Raw genomic sequence first — 23,734 nt, 5'->3', positions numbered from 1 at the left:
CCATAAAGTTTGTGACTTTTGTCATGATACTGTCTCTTTCTCCTAGGATCAGTACCTATTCCTTGCTTGTGGGTTGACCTTATGAGAGCACTTCCTCTTTCCATTCTGGTAGGTATGTCCCTTACAAAACATCCCTATTTCTTAGGCCACAGATCGTCCTATCTCCACTTAGGTACACCTGCCCTATATACTTAGTGAATGCCAGGTACGCTCCTTTATCCTTTCTGGGTAGGCCTCATGGTTCATTACTGTAATATACGTTTATATGTATACCATAATTAAGTATCTTCTGGTAAAGATATAAATCTATCTTAAACTTTGCATTCATTCTTTAATATATCATTTACTCCATGGAGTCGACCTCTACTTATCAACTTCTATATTTTCAATAGATACTATGTCTACATACACTATTTACATCCCACTATCCTTCAATTCATCAGAGTATTCATTACAGTGACGTTTCTTAATTATCAACATGACTAATTCTACTACTACTTTTGTTTTCTTTCTTTACTCATTCCTCTCTCTTATTTACCCATTAGTCATTACTGCTTTATAGTTGTTTGTTATGTATGCGCACCTCTTATTATGTATATTCGATGTAGAACCATCGTAGCTTCTTATATATGTGCACATATTTCCATATGTACACACATTTTCCCTACAACACCTGGCGGTTCTCACATCGTGACTGGCTTCCTCTTATGTGATTTAATGTTTGTGTAGAAGACAGGTCCTCAAATGAGAAGTAAGAAAGGAAGAAATAGATATGGATGCTAGGATCGAAGAAGAGATAGAAGATAGCCCCAAAGACAGGAAACCCTTCCCACCCTCCTACCCTACTATCCCTACCCCTCAGGTACTTGAGTGAGACATTGGAGTAGACAAACTGCCTATTGGCTTCTGTCTCGGGTTCTTCGGCCGACGTTCATCTAATGATTTTTCTGACGTTTCGCCAGCATGAGTGGCTGGAATTGCCAAAGCTTCACCCTCCATTGCCGGGGGTGAACTGGAGCCGAGCTCGCGGGTGCAGACTATATGTACCTGGTGCACCAATGTCCAAAGGCTTCTCCACAGTCATTTCCGGTGTGGTTCTCCTCTTGCTACCTGCGACGGTCATTCGCTGCAGTACGGGAAGCCAGGATCCGTTGACCTTAAGGCTTTCCTCTTTCTTGTTCAAACTGTTCGCGTGTTTTTGTATTTCTACAGCTTCTCTGAACAAGTGCGTGTGATAGTGCTTCTCTACAGCCAGAACTATCACACGTGCTTCTTCAGAGAAGCTGTAGAAATACAAAAACACGTGAACAGTTTGAACAAGAAAAAGGAAAGCCTTAAGGTCAACGGATCCTGGCTTCCCGTACTGCAGCGAATGACTGTCGCAGGTAGCAAGAGGAAAACCGCACCGGAAATGACCGCGGACGTTGGCGCACCAGGTACATATAGTCTGCGCCCACGAGCTCGGCTCCAGTGCACCACCGGCAATGGAGGGTAAAGCTTTGACAATGCCAGCCACTCGTGCTGGCGAAACGTCAGAAAAATCATTAGATGAACGTCGGCCGAAGAACCCGAGACAGAAGCCAATAGGCAGTTTGTCAACAAGTGGCCACAAAAGCCTTAACAATTTTGTACACTGGAGTAGGTTTGGTGTTAAATCGACTCTTACAGAATGGTCTTGTCCTACCTTCACCCTTTGAGGTCCCCAAAGGAAATCCTAGCAAACCTATGAAAATGGCAAATGATGAAAAATCAGGCATACTTGTTTGTGAGATTTGTTTGAAACATTTGATGTGTGTTTTGTGTTAATCATGATTTATCTGTTCTTGTAAATTATGCTTTTAGCTACAATATCCACCCCTTTCCAGATTTAAACAAACCCTCCCATCTCTATCACATCTCATAAAAGGTATAAAATACTCTATACAAAATAGAAAATCTATACAGTACGGCATAACAGTTGTTCAGCTAGTCACATCTTAATATATTTTTCACAAATATAATATTCTATTTAATTTATTTTGTCTAGATATTCCTTTTTTCTGTGATTATCTTAAGTTGTTCTCTTTCATAGTCATATCCAGTTTTCTAAGGAATAAGCTTACAGAATAGTTCCAGATTTTATAGGAATTCATTTGCAGGAAACTATTTGGAAAAAAACACTGAAAACAACTCAGAATCTGATGGTCATTGCTCCATCCATTATCTTAGAATGTTAACGTGCCTGGGGGATATACAACTTTACATCCTTCACATTGTATTTCCAATTCTTTTCAATTTTTTTTATTTTTTTCATTTTTTATTTTTTATTTTTTTAAATGCCAATCGAAATATTTTCTTATAGTACCTCAAGTATTATTATAATATTTTGAGTCTCATAGATCTGATATTAACTTTTCTTGAGCACTGGCAGACCAGTACTTCTCTTTAAATTTCATTTGACAGTCTCCCCAAGAGGAAAAATTCTCAATATTTACTGTTGCCCATTCTGAGGCTTCCCCTAGAAGGTACACCACCGCAAATTCGAACTTCTTGGAATATTCCCATTTTTTGGCAAAGCTTGGTTAAATCTTTTTAAGAAATCAGTTAGATGTACATATCCATCTGGCTTAAATTTAGGGATTTGTCTAGATAACCCTGAATTAGCTCCCCATTACAAATCTGTCACCACTTCACTAGTTAACACAATCTTAGGTGAAGTTACCCTTCTTCCTACTTTGTCTTGGATAAGCTTAATTTCTCCCCATAGGTCATCCATACCCTTCCTGGTATCATTAAGTTCAGAAGAAGGAATAGGTGATATGTTCCTGGTTGTTATTCTCTCAGTAACCTTTCGATCTATAATTTTTCCAAATTGTTCCTCCAAACTAATTGCATTCATAATATCCTAGTTACCTATTTTCTCTTTGTAATTCCTTTCCACATGATCTACCCGTGTATTGACACTGTAATTTGTGATTGAATAATTATCATTAATTCATTATGCTTATGTACACTCTCTTTCAAAGTATTCACTCCATCTCTTACATCATTATATTTAATATTGTATACATTTTCAAAAGATCCTAACTTTTCAGTAAGTTCTGGTTCTACATTATTACATTTGTTCTCAATGTCAATTTCTAACATTTTCGATAAATCCTGAAAAGTGTCATTCTGTTTCTGACTAAGGCCAGTAAACATATGATTTATATGAGTGGTCAAAGAATTTGTGAACTCATTGTTGAAATATACTTTTAAATTCTCTACTTTATTACTTATTGTGTTGAACTCAGTCTTCAAAGCACACATGCCTTCACGTAGATTACTAAATTCCTTGTTTTGAGAGTCAACTTTGGTGTTTAACAATCCTAAATTTATCATTTGAATATTTAATTGAGGATTTACAAAGTCTAGTTCTTTACTTAGAGTTACACTCAGTGCATTTAATTCAGAATTTAATGAGTTTCGCTTAAGACTCTGAGCTTGGATTTAATTTATCAACTCAGCCCAGTCAGGCACTTCTTTGCTAATCTTCTTGGCCATAGCTGGGTCTTGAGTTTCCCCAACCTGTTGTATATTTTCCATACCTTTATATGCCTTAGCTCTTGTAAGCATTTAAAACTAACTTTAAATATGATAATTACACAGTAACAGTTCACTCAACAGTATATTGTACCACTTTGTACTAAAGTAATCAAGTTTTGTTTCACAGTCACCCAGCATAGAGTTCTCATTGTGTAGGTGAGTAGATGTGGAGGCAGATCAGCACTCGTGTACAGCAAACGGTGCTGGCGGTGTCGGATGTAGGCTAGTTTCCATGTCTGTGTCCCCGTGATTTATGTGAGAGCTGTATACTCCCAACACTAGATCTTCTTAACTGAAGCATTCTATGTGTACTTCTTCTTAGACAAATACATCAAAATCTTACCTTATAACTTTTATCGTTGTGAATTTTTCATTTCTTCAATGTTTTCCGTTTCAATTTTGCTCCATTGGATGCTTGAATATATCCCAATGTCTCAGAGTAATTCCCTTGTCTTATTATGTTTGGTTGCTATGGCAACACATAACAGCTTTTTCTCTCATTTTTGACTTAAAATTCCTGTGTTCTCAGTCCTTTCACACAGGTCACCACATTCTAACATTCTGACAACTTAAAGTGTGAGTGTGGATCTGGGTTATATCAGCTTATTGCCCCAAACTACCTACACTTCTTTACAAGATGACTTACTTGGAATTTGCAGCCACTCATCTTTACTGAATATCAGGCTCCTGGAAACCCTTTTGACTTCTTCACCATTGAATAACGCTAGGTACAGTAATTTTTAGACTCTTTCTACTTATGGAATAAGTAGACATAGAAACTTAACTTTTTGTCAATTAATGACGTATTTGACTTTCACACACAATAAAACTCTCACTTCCCACATAAACATGCAATTTCCTGTAAGTCTTTCGTACAGCCAAATGTAAGAAACAAATTGAGTTACTGTTAAAAGAAAGTTGGCTTAGATGCCATAACTATTCTTAACATGAATCAGAAAATAAGGCATGCCTATAGCAAGCTTACGTCAAGAGTTTTCAAGAGTCCTTCTTCAACTGTCCTTGTTTAATAACAATAGTCAATGACACAGTAATTACAAAGCTGCATATAAACTCCAAGGTTCTTTCTTACACACTCACTAAAACATCTATGGATTGCCCGACTTATCAGTGCCGTTTGTCTGCTGCATCTACTTTCTTCCCACAACTGATTTTAAACCTGCACACACAAACATGACATTTCATGTCTTGCTTGTGTCTGTGTATATGCGGATGGATATGTGTGTGTGTGCGAGTGTACACCTGTCCTTTTTTCCCCCTAAGGTAAGTCTTTCTGCTCCTGGGATTGGAATGACTCCTTACCCTCTCCCTTAAAACCCACATCTTTTCTTATTGCTAGATATATTTCTATGATAATATTTTTCAAATGCATTACCCGTTACTTAGGCAAGTGAAAACATCAAGTATTTTGATTTTACCAGATTGTTTAACCAGTAATATTCTCATCACATAGGGTCTTAAGAAAATCTTTGATTTGACAATCACCATGTTCACATCTTTCGGAGTAATGACAGACATCTTCTTCCCCATTATCTATTTCTCTGGTTGGAATAAATATCATGAGAATTCTCTCCTTTTAATTACACTATATATCATTGTACACTGTGCACTATTTTCTCATTATCTGTTTCCAGTTCACAATTTAAAATTGATAATATTAAATTATGTTTTTGTGCTACTAAGGATGTTTGGCTGCAGCAAGTGGAAGTTACATTTAAGTTAATTTCTACACTAGCTACTCATTTTTGTGATATTAGGGCTCTAGGATCTTGTTGATCAGTTTCGTTTCTGTTCTGTTCATAAAATGATTGTAATGTCAGCTTCATTCTCATTGTTTGCAGATAGCTGGCCTAGTAATTAAGTACAACAATGTAGTTTCATGTAAAAAAATCAATAATCAGTCTATCCTGATTAAAAATTAATGTTAGATTTATCCCCTTCCCTATCAACTATTCCATGTCATTCTTCAATGCATCCCCCACCTCACCTCAACACCCCAGCCCCCTTCTTCCTGTGGCAGAACAAGCTCATTAGTGCCGCATTCCTATCGTGTGTGACTGCTGCCTCTCCGTCCCAACCATCAGCCATCATTTCCCAACCTTCACTGCCCCCCCCCCCACCCCCCCCCCCCCACCTCCTTTATCCCCTCTCCAACCTATCCAGTGCAACCCCTCATTCCAGTCAAGTTACAGTGCTGGCTCAATGTGATCAGTCCAGTCCATATAATAATCCATGTGTGCCAGTATTTTATTAATTCTAAAGAATGATTTATCGAAAATTTTGCAACATTCTCAATTTTGTAAATAGTCTTCATGGGTTTACCACTGGATCATGTTGTGCAAATTCCACAGTATTTCCTTGGAGTAACTGTCCGACATCTTCAGGAGGTTCAACTTTGCTTGTGGCTAGGTACGACTGACGGCGTCCGCACACCAACGCCCCGTTTTAAGAACACGTACGAAGAATGTGCAGCTGCAGAAATTACGCATGGACAGTGATTTGCCATATTCAAACTCCCTCTGCCAAAAATCGCAGATTGGCTCTCCCGCGCATGCGCTGTACACTGCGTTTGTCAAGTGCAGCCAGATGTTACTCACCAATGGCCTTATTAGCCCAGTGTTATAATGGACCCGTTACCAAAAAATCTTGATTTTCGCGTTGTGATTTAATAGCAGCCAATGCAGGGTTCCAGGCTGCATTCAGATGAAATCCTGTATACCTGTTGATGAGATTATTGGCTGTACAGGTATGTATTGCTTCCTTAATGATGCAGTCCCAGAAAGATGACACCGGGGTAAAACTTCTGTCTTTTCATAAATCATACGATGTCCTGTATTCAGGCAGTGTTCTGCAATTGCTGACTTTTCCGGTTGACGAAGGCATGTATGACACTGATGTTCATTGCGGCATTCTTGTACTGTGAGGCATGTCTGGCCTATATACACTGCCCCACATTGACAAGGATTCTTGTACACACCACATTTCCTCAGTCCAAGATCACTCTTAACCAAACCCAACAGGTTTCTCAGTTTTGCTGATGGTTGAAAAGCACACTTAATTCTGTATCTCCCGAGGACTCGTCCAATTCTTAACGACGTGGCACCAAAATACAGCAAAAAGGCCAATGTAGTGGGTGTCTTCATATCTTCATTCTGCTCCATAGACTGAACTCGCTTGGGCCTGAATGCATTACATACGTCTTTCAGAATAACCATTTTGTCAGAATGCTGTCTTCAAATGTTGTAATTCACTCGACAGGCTCTCAGGATCAGATACCACATGTGCTCTATGAACTAACATATGTAATGTATTACCGCATTCTGCAGGATGACGGCAGCTTGTGGCCTGCAGATATAGATCTGTATGCATTGGCTTGTGGTAGATGCTGTGTCCCAATGTTCCATCTGCTTTCCTTTGTACCAAGACATTGAGAAAAGGTGAAGTACCATCTTTTCCCACTTCCATTGTGAAGTTTTTATTCAGATGGAGCGAATTCAGATGCTGAAGAAATGTAGGTACATTGGTGAGTAGCATCTGGCCCCACTTGACAAATGCAGCATACAGTGCACAAGAGTGAGAGCCACTCTCAGATTTTTGCCAGAGGGAGTTCGAATATGCAAATAACTGTGCATGTGCAATTTCCGTGGCAGCACATTCTTTGCACGCATGTTCTATAAACAGGGCATCGGTGTGGGGATACCGTCACCTGTACCTAGCCACGAGGAAGGTTGAACCACCTGAGTATGTCGGACAGTTGCTTCGAGGAAATATTGTGGAATTTGCACAACATGATCCAGCAGCAAACCCGTGAAGACTTTACAACACAACCGCCAGGAAAACTTGAAGAGTCACATTCTCAATCTCATTTATGTGCCTTTTGATGACTCAAAGCCTTATCTATACTGTTAGTTGTTACCACTATTTATATTGCACCTAGGGCTGTCCTACACTATATACAGTTGAGTCCAGTATTAACATAACAAGTCAAAGCTTTCGGTTCATCTGTTGTAATCTTTTTAGTGAAATGCACCCTTTGACTTCTTTTGAATGTGTAGAGTTTCCTCTCTTCACAACCCATGAAAGCTATTGATGGAACGTAAAAATAAATGCATTGCTTTGTTTTCTATTTCACAGGAACTACTGGGCCTTGATGTTCTCCATAAATTCATGTGGGTACGACTAATAGCTAGAATGTTTGAGGCTATGGCCGGTAACTTTGCTTACTCAGGAGATATTCACCTATTCCTCAATGTGCTGAATGGTGCCATTATACTACATAGCGAGGATGCATGTATCCTTAGATATGTTACAGCTACATATATAAATGCTGCACATCACTTCAAGAACATATTCTCCACAAATGGGTAAAGATTGTTGCTGTTACATTGTAATTACCTTTTCTAATGTGCTCTGTTTTTTAGAATAATTTAACCACCATAATTCAGTAACAACCTATTTCTGAATTTAGACTGCTTATTTTATCACTTGTTTAATATGCTATGTATCACAGCTTTCTGCAATAAACATCAGGGGTCCGACACTATAATCAGTTATCTCAGATTTTCATGCAGTATTGTATGATTTACATGTTTGAGAGGAGAATAAATGTTGTATGAGCTCTACAACTTTGTCTATGCATACACACTGCAAGCAACTCTGCAAGGGTAATGGAGACCACTGTATTGTGACTGTCCATTGTATTTCATTGTCATGTAGAGCAAGGAAGAACTGACTGACTCTGTGCCCTGGTATGTGCTGTAATTACTCTTGTGGCTGACTAGTCTCCTTGTAATTTTACAGTTTTCGTAAGGGAGTTATTGTGTTGATATAATTACTTTCTCCTATCTTATCTTCCCCCCCCCCCCCCCCCCCCCCCCTCCACCCTCCACCCTCCCGCGAAACCTTGGACCTTGCCGTTGGTGGGGAGACTTGCTTGCCTCAGCGATACAGCCACAACGGAGGGGTATCTGTTGAGAGACTGGACAAACTGATTTGGCCTTGTAACACAAACGAAAAGGCCTTGCTGTGCTGGTACTGCGAACGGCTGAAAGCAAGGGGAAACTACAGCCATAATTTTTCTTGAGGACATGCAGCTTTACTGTATGGTTAAATTATGATGGCGTATCTTGGGTAAAATATTCCAGAGGTAAAATAGTCCCCCATTCGGATCCATTGGCGGGGACTACACAAGAGAACATCGTTATCAGGAAAGAGAAAACTGGCGTTCTACGGATCAGAGTGTGGAATGTCAGACCCCTTAATCAGGCAGGTAGGTTAGAAAATTTAAAAAGGGAAATGGATAGGTTAAAGATAGATATGGTTTGAATTAGTGAAGTTCAGTGGCAGGAGGAACAAGTCTTCTGGTCAGGTGAATACAGGGTTATAAACACAAAATCAAATAGAGATAATGCAGGAGTAGGTTTAATAATGAATAGGAAAATAGGAATGCAGGTAACCTACTACAAACAGCCTAGTGAACGCATTAATGTGACCAACATAGAATTAAGTCGGGTGATGCTGAGGGAATTAAATTAGGAAATGAGTTGCTTACAGTAGTAAAGAAATTTTGCTATTTGGGGAGCAAAATAACTGATGATGGTCAAAGTAGAGAAAATATAAAATGTAGACTGCCAATGGCAAGGAAAGCGTTTCTGAAGAAGAGAAATTTGTTAACGTGGAGTATAGATTTAAGTGTCAGGAAGTCATTTCTGAAAGTATTTAAATAGAGTGTAGCCATGTATGGGAGTGAAACATGAACGATAACTAGTTTGGACAAGAAGAAAATAGAAACTTTCAAAATGCGGTGCTACAGAAGAATGCTGAAGATTATTTGGGTAGATCATATAACTAATGGGGAGGTATTGAATAGGATTGGGGAGCAGAGAAGTTTGTAGCACAACTTGACTAGAAGAAGGGATCGGTTGGTAGGACATGTTCTGAGGTATCAAGGGATCACCAATTTAGTATTGGAGGGCAGCGTGGAGGGAAAAAATCATAGAGGGAGACCAAGAGATGAATACACTAAACAGATACAGAAGTATGTAGGTTGCAGTAGGTACTGGGAGATGAAGAAGCTTGCACAGGATAGAGTAGCATGGAGAGCTGCATCAAACCAGTCTCAGGACTGAAGACCACAACAACATCTTATTCTCACTGTAAGAAATGTGATGATGGTAGCAGAATTGTTGTGCAGTCTTCATAAAAGATATTTCTCTAAATTTACAAAATAACTGTTTTCAAAATTAGTGGCACATATCTTCTGAGCATTGCCATCACATTTTTGCATGCGCTATATGTGGGGTAGTCATAAAATATCGATCAGCACGTTGAAAAAATCTAGCTGTGACCATGAAACTTGGGGGCGGTTGGTGATTCTTCTCTGCATATTCACTCATGTGTGTTACATATCTATCTAAATGATAGGTAAATTGGTGGAGACCTTGGTTGCAGAAGATTCTATTTATGCTATTCAGAAGATGTCCCCTGTTGAAAATAATTGTTGTCATTCTGCAAATACCTGTCACACAAAGCTTACTTCATTCACAGAAAGAGGAATAAATCACTAGGTGCCATATTAGGAGAATATGGGGTATGAAGCAAACTTTGGTAGTCCAGATAAGTAGAATGTATGATTTTGTCCTGTACAGAATGAGCTGGAGCACTGACGTGGAGCAAAAACGCCCCTTTGGACAGCTTCCAGTAACACTTAATCATGATGGCCTTGCATAACCTTATCAAGAGTTGTTAGTAGTAAGTTCCTGTGACAATGTGGACCTTACAAGTGTAATCTGTTAATGCCACACCATGGCAGTCCCCAAAACCACTCAGCATCTCATACATAATGAGAGATGGTTCGTTTCTTTGTTCCATCCTCCTCTAGCATTACTTTTCCTCGACAGGTTTTTTTTTTTTTTTTTTTTTTTTCTTTCTTTATTAACATTTGAAATTACGAATTATTTGGCACACTTATGATTTCTGTTATTAATTATGCAATCTAGTACTGTTTATTTCTGGATATATTTTTGAAATAATAATCAGAACTAATAGAAATTCACTTGTCAAGAAAAATTGTTAACACTTTGGAATACTGTTATTACCATAAGGTGAGGGAGTAGTAAGCATGTCTCTGATGTGATCAGACGTATTTTTGTATTTTGAATGAACAGTGTAATTTTGGCTTTGTTAATGTGAAAATTATAAAACCTAAGTGTGATATACTAAAATGTGACAAAATAAATTGATGTAAAAACAAAAATGCTGCAACAACAGTCTTCAAAATTATTTATATCAGTTGGACCAGGAGGACCTAAAATATGAGAATTTCAGCTTCAAGAATGAAACTCCTAGACATGGACAGCTGGAGCTAGCTCTACAAGAAAAGATAAGTAAACTAAAAAGTTTATTGTAGTCTTACTCCTTTCAGATCTTCAGAAAAGACTTTGCATGTTATGGAAATAGCCGCAACTAGGAAGGATGAGGTAGATTACAAGTGTGGGCATTGTCTGTTATTAGTTGATTAATAATGAAGTTTTGTCTGTTGCAGAAAGTGCTTTATTTTGGTAAGTTTTGAAATTTATGTACAAATAAATTTTGGATCAACCAGAACAAAAAACTGAAGGCTGCCCAACAAAGCAAATCATACCAACAGTGATGATGTACTACCAATAATGAAAGACCGGATCGAATGAAAAGGAAGAGGACTTTACAACCACAATCAGAGACATCAAAAAGGAAAGACAAGTACAAACTATTTGCGAGTTTAATTTGTTTGTGAACTCGTGAGCGTGTTAACAAAATGAAAAGGGGTGAAAGCAAAACTGAGGTAGAAATGAAAGCTGTATGATCCAGTCAGGACATGTCTAATGCGAATGAAATTGTAGTCAGTAAAGAAACAGTAAAAACTGATATTTTGCAGTTAATTTTGGCAAAAATGAAGGAAATGAAGACAAATAACAATAGTAAATTGGCCAGAATACAAGATCAGATAGATAAACTTAGTAATCAAGTTTCTGCACAAAAAATTGGGTTGTCAGAATGGTTAAAAAGTGTGAATGAAAAAGTTGATGTTTTAGAAAATAATTGTATAATGTACTGTTTTGGAAATTGGTTTGTAACTAAGTCAGTGAAACAATCAAGGAATGTCGATGACATCAGAGTTGAACAGAAGGACATGGTGGAAGAAAAAAAAATTGCCAGTTTAAATCAAAAAATTTTAAATGTGTAAATCAATAAGCAAACTAATTTCAGCACTTCAGGAAATTTGTCAGAACCAAAGTCTGTGTGTAAACAATGGTATTGCATGGTCCAACACTCCTATCTAAAGCTTCCATCAGATAACTTACATCCAGTGGAATTGCTGCATCACTGTCAAGATAGTTTTGTGTCAGACATGAACGACATAATCAAAAAAATAATTTGTTGAGAGTTTTCTTGAAGATGAAGCTCTGTCTTGGGTAAGTTTAAATTTAAATCAGTGCAAAACATATCAGAGTTTAGAGAAAAGTCTATTTTATTTTTTTAGTATTATTATTATTATTATTATTTAATTTAGGTGAGAATCTGACCAGGCAAGAATCAAAAGTGAATTTTTGAATGGTCCTAATGATAAGAATGGGGATGACAAATTTTATTTGGTTTTGTAAGAACCAACTTAAAAAATTAGCACATATTGACAAACCATTTGTTAAATGATCTTGATTGATGAGATTACCAGAAAGATTGCAGTGGAATTTAGCACATGGTCGTGACAAATTGTCTTGAATAATTTTTGCGATATGTTGACAGGCTGGATAGGGCAGTAGAAAGAAGTATGTACCATAATAATTAGAATGATAGGAATCACAGTGGGAGTAATCACAGAACCAGAGATAATACTAACTTCCATCACGATCAAAGTGTCAATGGATAGAGAAAGTCTGAACATTATCAGGATAGGAATAATGGGGATAACTATGGGCATTTTAATAGGGGGAATAATCATAGAAGTAACTTCTTAGGAAATGGAAGTTCATCTCAGTGAAGGTCCACAGTATTGGGGCAAGGAAACATAACAAGACAGGACCCCCAAGTTACACTTGCAATTAGACAATAATAACAGTGTTAATGATATGGCACATGTATCTGAAATTGATCAGAAGGAATATCAGATTTCTCATTTATATTTTGATCAAAAGTTTTGGCATACTATGTTTAATTGTGGTGATTTGGGTGCTAATCACAAACCATAATGTGAGAGTAGTGGGAATTTTGATGCAGTATATGCTAATGATTTCTTCTCTTGATCGCAAAACAGTGTTGTTGATGTATGTAAATCAGTTGATGACTGTATTGGATCTGAACTAGATGGTATTTTTATGCAGATGTGAACGAGAGCTGTGAAGCAACTGAGGTTGGTGGCTCATTGCAAATGAATATAGGTGAGGTAAGTAACTTTGATGGAGATGAGATTTGTATTGTTGGTGATGTTGTCGATGAAATAATTTTGGAGGAATATGATGATGATGATGATGATGATGAGTATCGGGTGTTTGTGCAGTTTAAGAAAAGTAATTTTGGAAGAATATGATGATGATATTTATGGAGTTCAAGAATAATTAAGTTCTAGAGTTATTTGTAAATGATGTTGACAACACAGGTAAGGTAAGTGATGTAATTGAGGGTCATGGAATACAAGTCCAGTAAAAACAGGTTTTCATTAATGTCATGCAGTGTAATAATCCAAACAGTAAAGGTGAGGTATCTGTGAGCCTGGAGAATAAAGGTGAAAACTTTTTGAAGTTTGTTTGGGACCAGATTGAGGATAACATAGGTAAAGATGCATTCTGGAATAAGTTAGCTGTGGTTAGTCAGAATTTGTGTCCCAATTGGTGGAATGCAGTGAAAGAGGATCTAAGCAGGAAATGTAATTTTGACAGAATTAGTTTTGTGTTCCTCTTGTAACAAGTCATGTTAGTTGTGCCATGGAATCAATTCATTGTGTTCTCAAACTTTACCTGACAACATGAGTAACCAAAGTAATGCTATGATACCTGTAAAGTTGATAGAAGCTTGTGAAGACAGTGTGAATGTAGCATTTGATGAAACTGAAAGTGATCTTTTGCATGAAGTGTCTACCAACAGAGAGGATGATTTAGATTTTGGGTGTCCTTATATTAAAATTTAGTTCGATCAGTGGGAAGGTAACTATTTGATTGATACAGGTAGTCCAATTTGTGGTATGTCTGAACAATTTAAAGACAAGAGCAAGTATAGCAAGACTTTTGTGGAAATGCCCTTTGAAGGTATGAAGATAAGAGGAGCTACAGGTAAGCAAAGCAAGTTGGTAAAATTTTAGGTACTGTTAAATTTTAGTATAGAAGACAAGACCTTTGAACATGGATGCTTAGTGATCTCTAGTCTGGAAGAAAATATAATCCTTGGTATGGATTGGATAGTGAAAGCTAAGGCTTCTGTTGAGTGGAGTGCTAAAGAGTTATTTATTTTGGAACTTAAAAGTAACACTTTGTGGAAATTAATTTCTGTATTTTAAACTGTGGGAAAAGTTTTATCTATTTGCAAAACAGTGTGAACCAAGATGAGTACCAGATATTTGATGATAATATAAATTTTGATGAAACTGAGAATCAGGACATTGAAAGTGTAGTAGATTCTAGACATATTAATAAGTTTCTTTTTTGTGTGGAGGTAAGTGTTTCCAATACAATGTGGTGCCATTTGGGCTAAATGTATCTGTTGCTGAGTTCATAAGAGCTCTGGATTCTGTCTTGGGAAGTAAAGTGAGGTCAAAATTAAATGTGTATGTTGATGCCATTTTGGTCACTGAAAAGACTTGGGAACAACATTTGGAGCTATTAAGAGATGTGTTTTCAAAATTGGAATCAGCATGTATGACTTTGGAAATAGGTAAGTGTAAATTTTATGTGGAAGAATTTAAATTATTAGGACATGTTATATCTGAGAAGTAATTGCACCTCATAAACAGAAATTTAATAAGCAGCAGTTAATTGGAGGCCCCAATGTTTTTCGTGGACTGCATCTGAACTTTACCTGTGATGTACAGGCAGTGTTTGGAGGTAGTACTTGGCTCACACTTGCTGTAGTGTGGGGCAATCAAGCTGATTATGGTGGCCTTGAAGCTTTTCCAGATGCTAATATTCTCACATGGAGTATTTCAGAGACTACAGGACTATTGGCCAAACAGCCTTATGGTACACTAGATGCTGTTGCTAATTTTGCCACCCCTTGCAACAAAAAACAGCTTAAATCATTTTTGAGGTTAAGTGGATTCAATAGAAAATTTTGTAACAGCCAAGCTTTGAATGCTTGATGCCTGTGTGAACTTTTGAAGCGGAATATGTTTGAGATTGGAGTCAGGAATGTCAGGATGCTTTTGATGAGATCAAGGAACAGTTGTGTCGAAGGCAGGTGTTCTTCAGACCAATTTGTCTCTTCCTTTTTGTATTATGACAGACAGTAGTGATGTTGGTTTGCGTGATCATTTGTTTCAGGAGGTTGAAGTTGAAGGTGTTATTGAACTTAGATCTCTTGCATTTGCTAGTAGAGTATAGCAGAAGCATGAAAGGACTGTAACTGAGAAAGAAATTTTGGCTGTACATAGAGCATTCAACAATCTTAAAAGTTATTTACTAGACCACAAAGTCATCATCTATACTGATCACAAAGCATTATGTTATTGTCAGGAGTGTAAGCTGTACTGTAAAAGAATCACTGATTGGGCTTTGTTTTTACAGCAGTTCAATTATGAAATCAGATACATTAAGGGCACAGACAATGTAGTTGCTGATGCTTTGTCTACCTTTAAGGAGTGACTCAGAAAACAAGTTTGGAGAAGGAGGGAAAGGGTTTAAAATTTTGTACTTGAGAGGTGTAAAACAGGAAAAGGTGATCTTGAACATTTGAAGACACATATGCAGGTACCAAAATCGTGATCAAAATTGGAAATTGGTTAAAAGCTCATTGGGTAAGAAAGGAGAAGGAAATATGGAACAATATTATTAGGTGCTTAATGGTATTTTTTTCAGCAGACATAAAACTGACTCAGATGATTGGAAACTATGTTGGCTATAACAATGAATTGATACTTCAATTACTTTTCCACATCAGAGTTTTGGTCGTTGTGGGTCAACGAAATGTACACAAAAGATTCAGGGAAACATCTATTTTTATAAAATAGCAAGGAGAGTCAAGAAGAAGACTGCCAGCTTGAGAGATGTCAAAGAGTGAAGGTATGTAACCAATCAAGGAGAGGTCAAATGCAAACAGCCTGCCTAACAGTAATCTAGATATCTTGTCTGTGGATGTTTATAGACTTTGCCTACTTCTAAGGATGGATTTTGTTACATTTTTGCAATGGTTGATGTGTTTTTGAAGTTCATAAAGCTACTTTCACATAAGAAAGCTACCAGAAAGCAAATCATTTCTAATTTTGGAAACATATTTTCATAAGGTGTGTATTCCTAAAACAATTTTATGTGACAACGTTTCTCAATTTACATCACAAGCTTCGAAAGATTTTGTTGATCATGCTAAAATAAGGCATATTCTATTCTCTGAGTACCATCCATCGAGCAATCCTGCGGACAGATATATGAGAGAAATTGAAAGACTGCGGATAGAACATATTGTACTAAGAACCGTACCAGTTGGATAGATTATGTCAGTGATTTTGAGGATATTATGAACAGCTTACAACATTCCTCATCAGATTTTTCACCATTTAAAATCATGTTTTATCGCAGCCCAGCTAACGTTATTTCAGAAAATGTTGAATTTCCTCCATGTAAAATTCTATCACCACAAGAGAGAGAAGAATGTATCAGGGAGATGACGAAAAAGCAGAGGTATAAGAGAAAGCAGAGACATGATGATAAAGGCAGATTTTCTAAGTTTGAGGTAGGAGATCTTGTGTTGGTGAAAGCCAAAGAGAAATCTTCAGTGTTGACATATGAGATAAAGAATTTTTTTGATATTTATATAGGGCCATTCAAAATTCTTGAAAATCTGCATCATAATGCATACAGACTTGTGTATCCTAAATGTAAGGAGTTATTTGGATTATGCAATATCACTGAACTGAAAGCTTATAGACATTGTCCATCAGTATCTAAATTTTTTTTTTTAATTTCCTTTAATTTCTGCATTGTCAGGAATGTAGTATGTAAGATGATGTGATTTCTAAAGTTCCTTCTTATCTACTGACTGAGTTTAAATCTGTGCCACACTGTGTTTGCGGATTCAAACGACTATATCATTCTGTTTTGTAATAGACTTGTGCCTTAGAATTTGATACATATATGCCATATGATTAAATGAGTAGATCGTTTTATAATTTTGAAGTGGAGCAATGCCATTAAATATCTAGCAATAAATTTCTTATCTTAGAAAGCTATCAATGTTAAATATTGTTGTTATTCCTGTGTACTCTGCAGAAAAGAATTAAATTTAATTGTCATGAACTCTTTTGGGAAAAGTCATGGGTGTTGTCTTAAATTAAGTGAAGACTCATTTTATTATATGTACTGTCAATATTAAGAGTAGTATCATAAAGTTTCATATGTGAACACTTTTTAATCCATTCTGACGTAAACCCTGTGTATTCATTTTTTTTAATATGGATAAGAAAACATATGCCGTGTGATGTGATGGAGGCATTGGATAGCATACTTAGTACACAAAACAGCGTTTCAGGATTCGATGTGAAAGCTACATAGGAAGTTATGTATCCATTGGAGCATCTGGTGAGGATACTAGGGAGGAAACTGAAAGATGTAGGCAGATCCACTACCGCACCCCTGTATCGCTGCTCCCTTGGCACCCTTGCTTGTCTAGTCGACTTACAAGAGATCATAGGCGCTGGGTAATGTACTCAAGCATCTGTCAACTACATCAATCTTGTTAGTGAAATTTGTAAATTGTTAGCCAAGAAATTATTGTGTATAAAAAATTCTGGAATGATTTGATTAGAAAAGTAGTCAGTGCCATGGACGTTGTTATTCCACATAAATGTGTGCTTTTTCAAGAAGGGGGATTCCCAATACTTTATGTAACTTTAAATAATGCTGTGGAATGCAGACATTCTGTGACTGATGATTTGTCATGTTCAACAAAGAAATGTGAAAACTTAAGAAAGTTAAAGAGTACATTCTATGAACCATGTTGTAAATAATTAACAGAATCTGATAAAGTTAGGCACTGATAGGTTAGTAGTCATACATTTTAACGAATTTTCTTATCTCAACTTTCAGTATGTATTTTTCTTTTATCAATTGTAAATGAACCTTCTAGGCTTCTATGTACATAAGTTAGTTTTTATGAACAATTAGCAAATAGTGTGTAAGGCATTTATGATTGTGATCATAAATCAAGTATAGACTGTATAACAAGACGTATACATTTCTGATTTCACACACTGATTTTTGTCCTCAAGCTACTCGATTTTGTCATCATACAAAGATGTTTACAACTGTGATTACCTGTATTTATCCTGAGTACTACATTATTGTATCTCATTGGAACTTGAGTTGTGTGCAAACTCATGCTTAACTCTGTTTTGAGTACCCCTGGTCATATGGACTATGTGTGTGTTCTCAAGGAGAGTGCAACTATTGATGAGACTAAATGCTTCCTCTAATTATTCTTTATGATTGAACAAACTTATTGGTATATGACTATGAACTTTATTCATTTTGTTGGGTTGAAACATTTCTGCTGGTGTGTACCCAGTGTGGTTCAGGTTCATGGGTCGGTCCTCACAACGTAAGCATAGGCCCTAATATTTTTCATTATTTTCTCCTTTCATGAGTCAACATATCCTTACATACTCTGGTGTATGTGGCTCATTCATTTTGTGCTATATTCTACTCATGAATGAGTATATTCTTCTGTTTTCACCCGTCATTGCGAGTTTTTCAAGTTGGCGCACTCATCATATGCTTAGGCTCTGAACTTTTTTCCCCTCTGTTTCGATGATCTTGAAAGTGCAACTTTATGGATGTAAACATACCTTCCAAATTTTCCGGCTTTCCTGGAAGATTTCCAGATTTTGGGGTAGTCTTCCAGTTTTCCGTATGAACATAATTTTTTCCAGATTTTTGACTCCCGAGCCTGTTCCCACCCTCATTGATATTGCATTTCTGTTTCGACTTCTGATGACAGCTGCTATTCTGCGATGTGAATGTTTGAAATTTTACTGGAAGTCAACCGATAATATTATTGATAATCTCTTCTCACAGAATATTTCTGGGCTTTTGTCCTTAACTGTGTGTGTTTTAAACACCGCCAGCAAAAGTTGATCGAACGTTCGATTGCTAATCCTATCTCGCAGATTGTAGCTGCATACTCTTTGTGCTCTGACTGCATTTTAGCTGAAAAGCTTTGTTTATGCTTAGTTTTATGTGGTGTTTGCTGTGGCTCCTGTATTAGTGCAATTTTGTGACAAATTTTTGTGCAATTTAGAGTTTTCATGATGCGTTCAACTAAGAAACAATATCACCAGTCTTTCAGAGATGCATATTCTCCTGAATTTCCATGTATTATTTGACCATGGGAAGGTGAAACACTCACATTCTGATCCATGTGTTTGTGGGATATAGATGCCGCGTGGAGTGGCTGCGTGTTTTGAGGTGACGCGTCACAGACTGCGCAGCCCTTCCCACCGGAGGTTTGAGTCCTCCCCCTTGGGCATGGGTGTGTGTGTTGTCCTTAGCATAAGTTAGTTTAAGTAGTGTGTAAGCCTAGGGACTGATGACCTCAGAAGTTTGGTACTTTAGAAATTCACACACATTTGAACTTTTTTGTGATATAAACAGAACTGAGTTAATAAATCATATTAAATCCATTAAACACATCTCCAATCCATGAATGATGAATTGCAGTAGAAAATTTGGTTCATTTTTTACCACTCCTTTAGATGACTTTGATGCAATAAGAGCAGAATGTTTGTTCACTTCATTTGTAATTGAACATAATATTCCCTTAGCTGCTGCTGGTCATGCTGGTGCCCTTTTTAAGAAAATGTTCTCAGGTTCAGAAATCGCAAAAATATACGGTTGTAGTCATACAAACACTTCACATATTTTTAAAGAAATGGGTACAGATCCATGAAATGACATACCTAACTTCAAAGTTCGAGAATAGTGATCGTAAAATGTAGCCTACATTGTATGTGTCAACATTGTTTGCAGTAGGAGTAGTCTTTTCTCACTATGTTTGAACACCTTGCGACGCATGCACGCGTTACGCTTTTGCGATTTGGGACGTTCTGGATTTCTGTTTTTGAAAGTTGGCAGGCTATATGTAAACTTGCAATTTGTAATACTAGTAATGTTCAATGCCTCTACACATATTTCTATAGTTTAGTGGTTTTTTATAATTGTCTTGTCAGAGAATGTTCCACAGGTCTGAAAATTTGAATCCCATGTCCTCATATATGTACAGATTATGTCTTGTATAGTAGATATTTTTGTTACGTTTTCTGTAATATGTTATGTATCACATACTTCTATACATCTGTATTCTGTCTTTTTTGCATCATTTTGTACACTGTTTGGCAAACCTTATAGTAGGTCACAAAATATTGTAAGCACATAGTTTCCATATTATGTGAGAGGGATATTGTAACAGGACATCCTCTAGCATTACTTTTCCTCAACAGTATTGGTTGATACCAGTAACATTTTTTGAATTTTGGACACGTCAATATTACCTCAGCTGTTGTATTTCAAGTTAAAATTTATGAATAGGAATTAGTATTTTGAATATTATAATTGACAAATACTAACTCTGAATGAACAGTTAAAGTGGTTTTTTTTTTTTTTTTTTTTTTTTTTTTTTTTGAAATTACAAATTATTTGACACTCTTATGTTTTCTATTATTAATCACACAATCTAGTACTCTTTATTATGTTTCTTTCTGGTCTCATTTATGAAATAATAATGGAAACTAATAGAAATTATTTTGTCAAGAAAAATTGTAAACCCTTTGTAATATTGTTATTACCACAGAGTGAGGCAGTAGTAAGCATGCCTCTGATGTGATAGTACGTATTTTTGTATTTTGAACAAACAATGTAATTTTGGCTTTGTTAATATGAAAATACTAAAGCCTGCATGATATACTAAAATTTGACAAAATAAATTAACGTAAAAACAAAAATTCTGTAATCAAAATCTTCAGAAATATTTAGATAAATTCAACCATGAGGACCTAAATTGTGAGAATTTCAGCTTCAAGAATCAGGCCATTAGGCAAGGACAACTGGAGCCAACTCTACAAGAAAAGATATGTAAATTAAAAAGTTTATTGCAACCTTACTCCCATGAAATCCCCAGAAAAGACTTTGCACATTGTGGACAGTAGCTGCAACTAGGAATGAGGGGGTAGATTACATGACGAATCCACATTTCCAATGCTTCCTTTGCTCCTTTGTCTCAGCACTTTGTCCTGCAGCACTGATCCATAGCGATTAGGCCACTGAACAAATAATCTGGATTGGTGTGACACATCTGCAACAACTTCACTGCTGTCTTGGATCAACAGGCTTTTTGAAAGGATTGTGATTAGTCATGGAACTCTGTGTGTGACAAACTTTGTTATGTTCAAAATGTCATGCAAGATATTGATAACTGATAAATTTCTGGTTTTCACTTTTTACACTGTCAACTTGATTGTGATACACTGGTCTTTTTGCACCAGGGCCTTGACTTCTCTTGCAGTTCCTGATTTTTCACAATGAGATAGTCTTCCACTTCCTTTTTCATCATTCAGTATTGTTTGAGCACTCTTGAAGCATCGGTGCCAACTAATCAGGGTGTGTCATGATGGGGCATTGCATTTGTATGTTCTGTTTTAATTAGAAAATTAATTACCACACAATAGTCCACTTTGTCAGTCAGCTGTGCCATTTTGTTCTTGATGGTAAGTCTCCCCTGATCTGGGTGCCTGGCTGACTTTACAAACTCTACCACTTTTCCCGAACCTCTCCAGTCCTTTTCCTTCATATCTCTTCCTTCCCCTTCAGCCCTTTTGCTTCACCTCTCTTTCTTCCCCTTTAGTCCTTCTACTGGAAGAAGGAGCACACACAAAACTTCTTGTTATATGCATTTTCTCCTGTTGTCACTTGGTGAGTAGATTATTTTATCAGTCCAGTTACATTATCAGGGTGTATATGACCTGGGACAACCAAGAGATCCGGGAATAACCAGGACATTTTTTCATCCAGGAGAAAACCGGGAAAAACCTAGGAATTTTTTAGAATTCCAGGAATTTTTCATTGTTTTAGTTTTCAGTAAAATTTTTGTGATTTTGACTGGTAAAAACCAATACTCTAACAAAGAATATTACTGTATCCCAATTCTGCAGAATAAAACATGAATGAGAGGGGAGGGGGGGGGGGGGGGGGGGGGGAATTAAAACAAAAAAAACTCAAGTTGCAAAGGAAATGTGTCACATACAACAACAAATCACTATGCAGTGCTTCTTAACAGAAAATTGCCTCTGGAACATACCGGCTTCCTGCGTCATCATAGCTGTGCAAGTGCAGTGACGCCTGTTACCTGGCGCACTCTGGCAACTGCTGAAACGAAACTATTTCTAACAGGTCACGGGAAAATATTGCGAATGGTGGTTTGACAAGCATTACTTTCAAAGTAAATTTCCTTTTATGCAAGATGAACTATGTGCAAGAATGTACGATGAATTTCTTAAATCACAGAGTGTTTGACTCTCATTTAAAAATCAACACTTTGGGGGCGACCATCTAGAAGAATTTCGAGCCCAGAAGATCAGACATTTACGTCATTATTAAAAATTTTACTGCCACATTTATGTGATGTGTCTTAAAGTGTAACACGCGCAAAAAAAGATCAACATTATATGTGAAAACTTCGCTTCTCTTGCAGTTTATTAATCTTTGAGACCAATATTATATGTGAAAGCTTTGCTTTTCTTGTAGCATCAATATGTATATTAATTTAAACCTTTTTTTTTTTTTTTCTATCAGTCTACTGGCTGGTTTGATGTGGCCCGTCACAAATTCCTTTCCTATGCTAACCTCTTCATCTCAGAGTAGCACTTGCAACCTACGTCCTCAATTATTTTCTTGACGTATTCAAATCTCTGTCTTCCTCTACAGTTTTTGCCCTCTACAGCTCCCTCTAGTACCATGGAAGTCATTCCCTCATGTCTTAGCAGATGTCCTATCATCCTGTCCCTTCTCCTTTTCGGTGTTTTCCACATATTCCTTTCCTCTCCGATTCTGCGTATAACCTCCTCATTCCTTACCTCGTCAGTCCACCTAATTTTCAACATTCATCTATAGCACCACATCTCAAATGCTTCGATTTTCTTCTGTTCCAGTTTTCCCACAGTCCATGTTTCACTACCATACAATGCTGTACTCCAGACATACATTCTCAGAAATTTCTTCCTCAAATTTAGGCTGGTATTTGATATTAGTAGACTTCTCTTGGCCAGAAATGCCTTTTTTGCCATAGCGAGTCTGCTTTTGATATCCTCCTTGCTCCGTCCGTCATTGGTTATTTTACTGCCTAGGTAGCAGAAATCCTTAACTTCATTGACTTCGTGACCATCAATCCTAATGTTAAGTTTCTCGCTGTTCTCATTTCTACTACTTCTCATTACCTTCGTCTTTCTCCGATTTACTCTCAAACCATACTGCATACTCATTAGACTGTTCATTCCGTTCAGCAGATCATTTAATTCTTCTTCGCTTTCACTCAGGATAGCAATGTCATCAGCGAATCGTATCATTGATATCCTTTCACCTTGTATTTTAATTACACTCCTGAACCTTTCTTTTATTGCCATCATTGCTTCCTCGATGTACAGATTGAAGAGTAGGGGCGAAAGGCTACAGCCTTGTCTTACATCCTTCTTAATACGAGCACATTGTTCTTGATTGTCCACTCTTATTATTCTCTCTTGGTTGTTGTACATATTGTATATGACCCGTCTCTCCCTGTAGCTTACCCCAACTTTTTTTCAGAATCTCGAACAGCTTCCACCATTTTATATTGTCGAACGCTTTTTCCAGGTCGACAAATCCTATGAACGTGTATTGATTTTTCTTGAGCCTTGCTTCCATTATTAGCCGTAACGTCAGAATTGCCTCTC

At 37.0% G+C, this 23,734-nt stretch overlaps 1 protein-coding gene across 4 annotated transcripts in view; it reads left to right on the top strand.

The window, feature by feature from the left end:
- The window catches only part of LOC126278568 (protein unc-80 homolog), a 953,735-nt gene that overhangs the window by 665,221 nt on the left and 264,780 nt on the right, over positions 1-23,734 (top strand). For all 4 annotated transcript variants that reach the window (XM_049978772.1, XM_049978771.1, XM_049978773.1 and 1 more), the window contains one exon: positions 7,717-7,946. In XM_049978772.1, coding sequence (XP_049834729.1) covers positions 7,717-7,946 — 230 coding nt within the window. The remainder of the gene's footprint in view (positions 1-7,716; positions 7,947-23,734) is intronic.

Source organism: Schistocerca gregaria, chromosome 6, assembly GCF_023897955.1.
Source record: "Schistocerca gregaria isolate iqSchGreg1 chromosome 6, iqSchGreg1.2, whole genome shotgun sequence".
Lineage (NCBI taxonomy): Eukaryota > Metazoa > Arthropoda > Insecta > Orthoptera > Acrididae > Schistocerca > Schistocerca gregaria.
The sequence above is the reverse complement of the archived record's forward strand: the minus strand, read 5'-3'. Positions and strand labels throughout refer to the sequence as shown.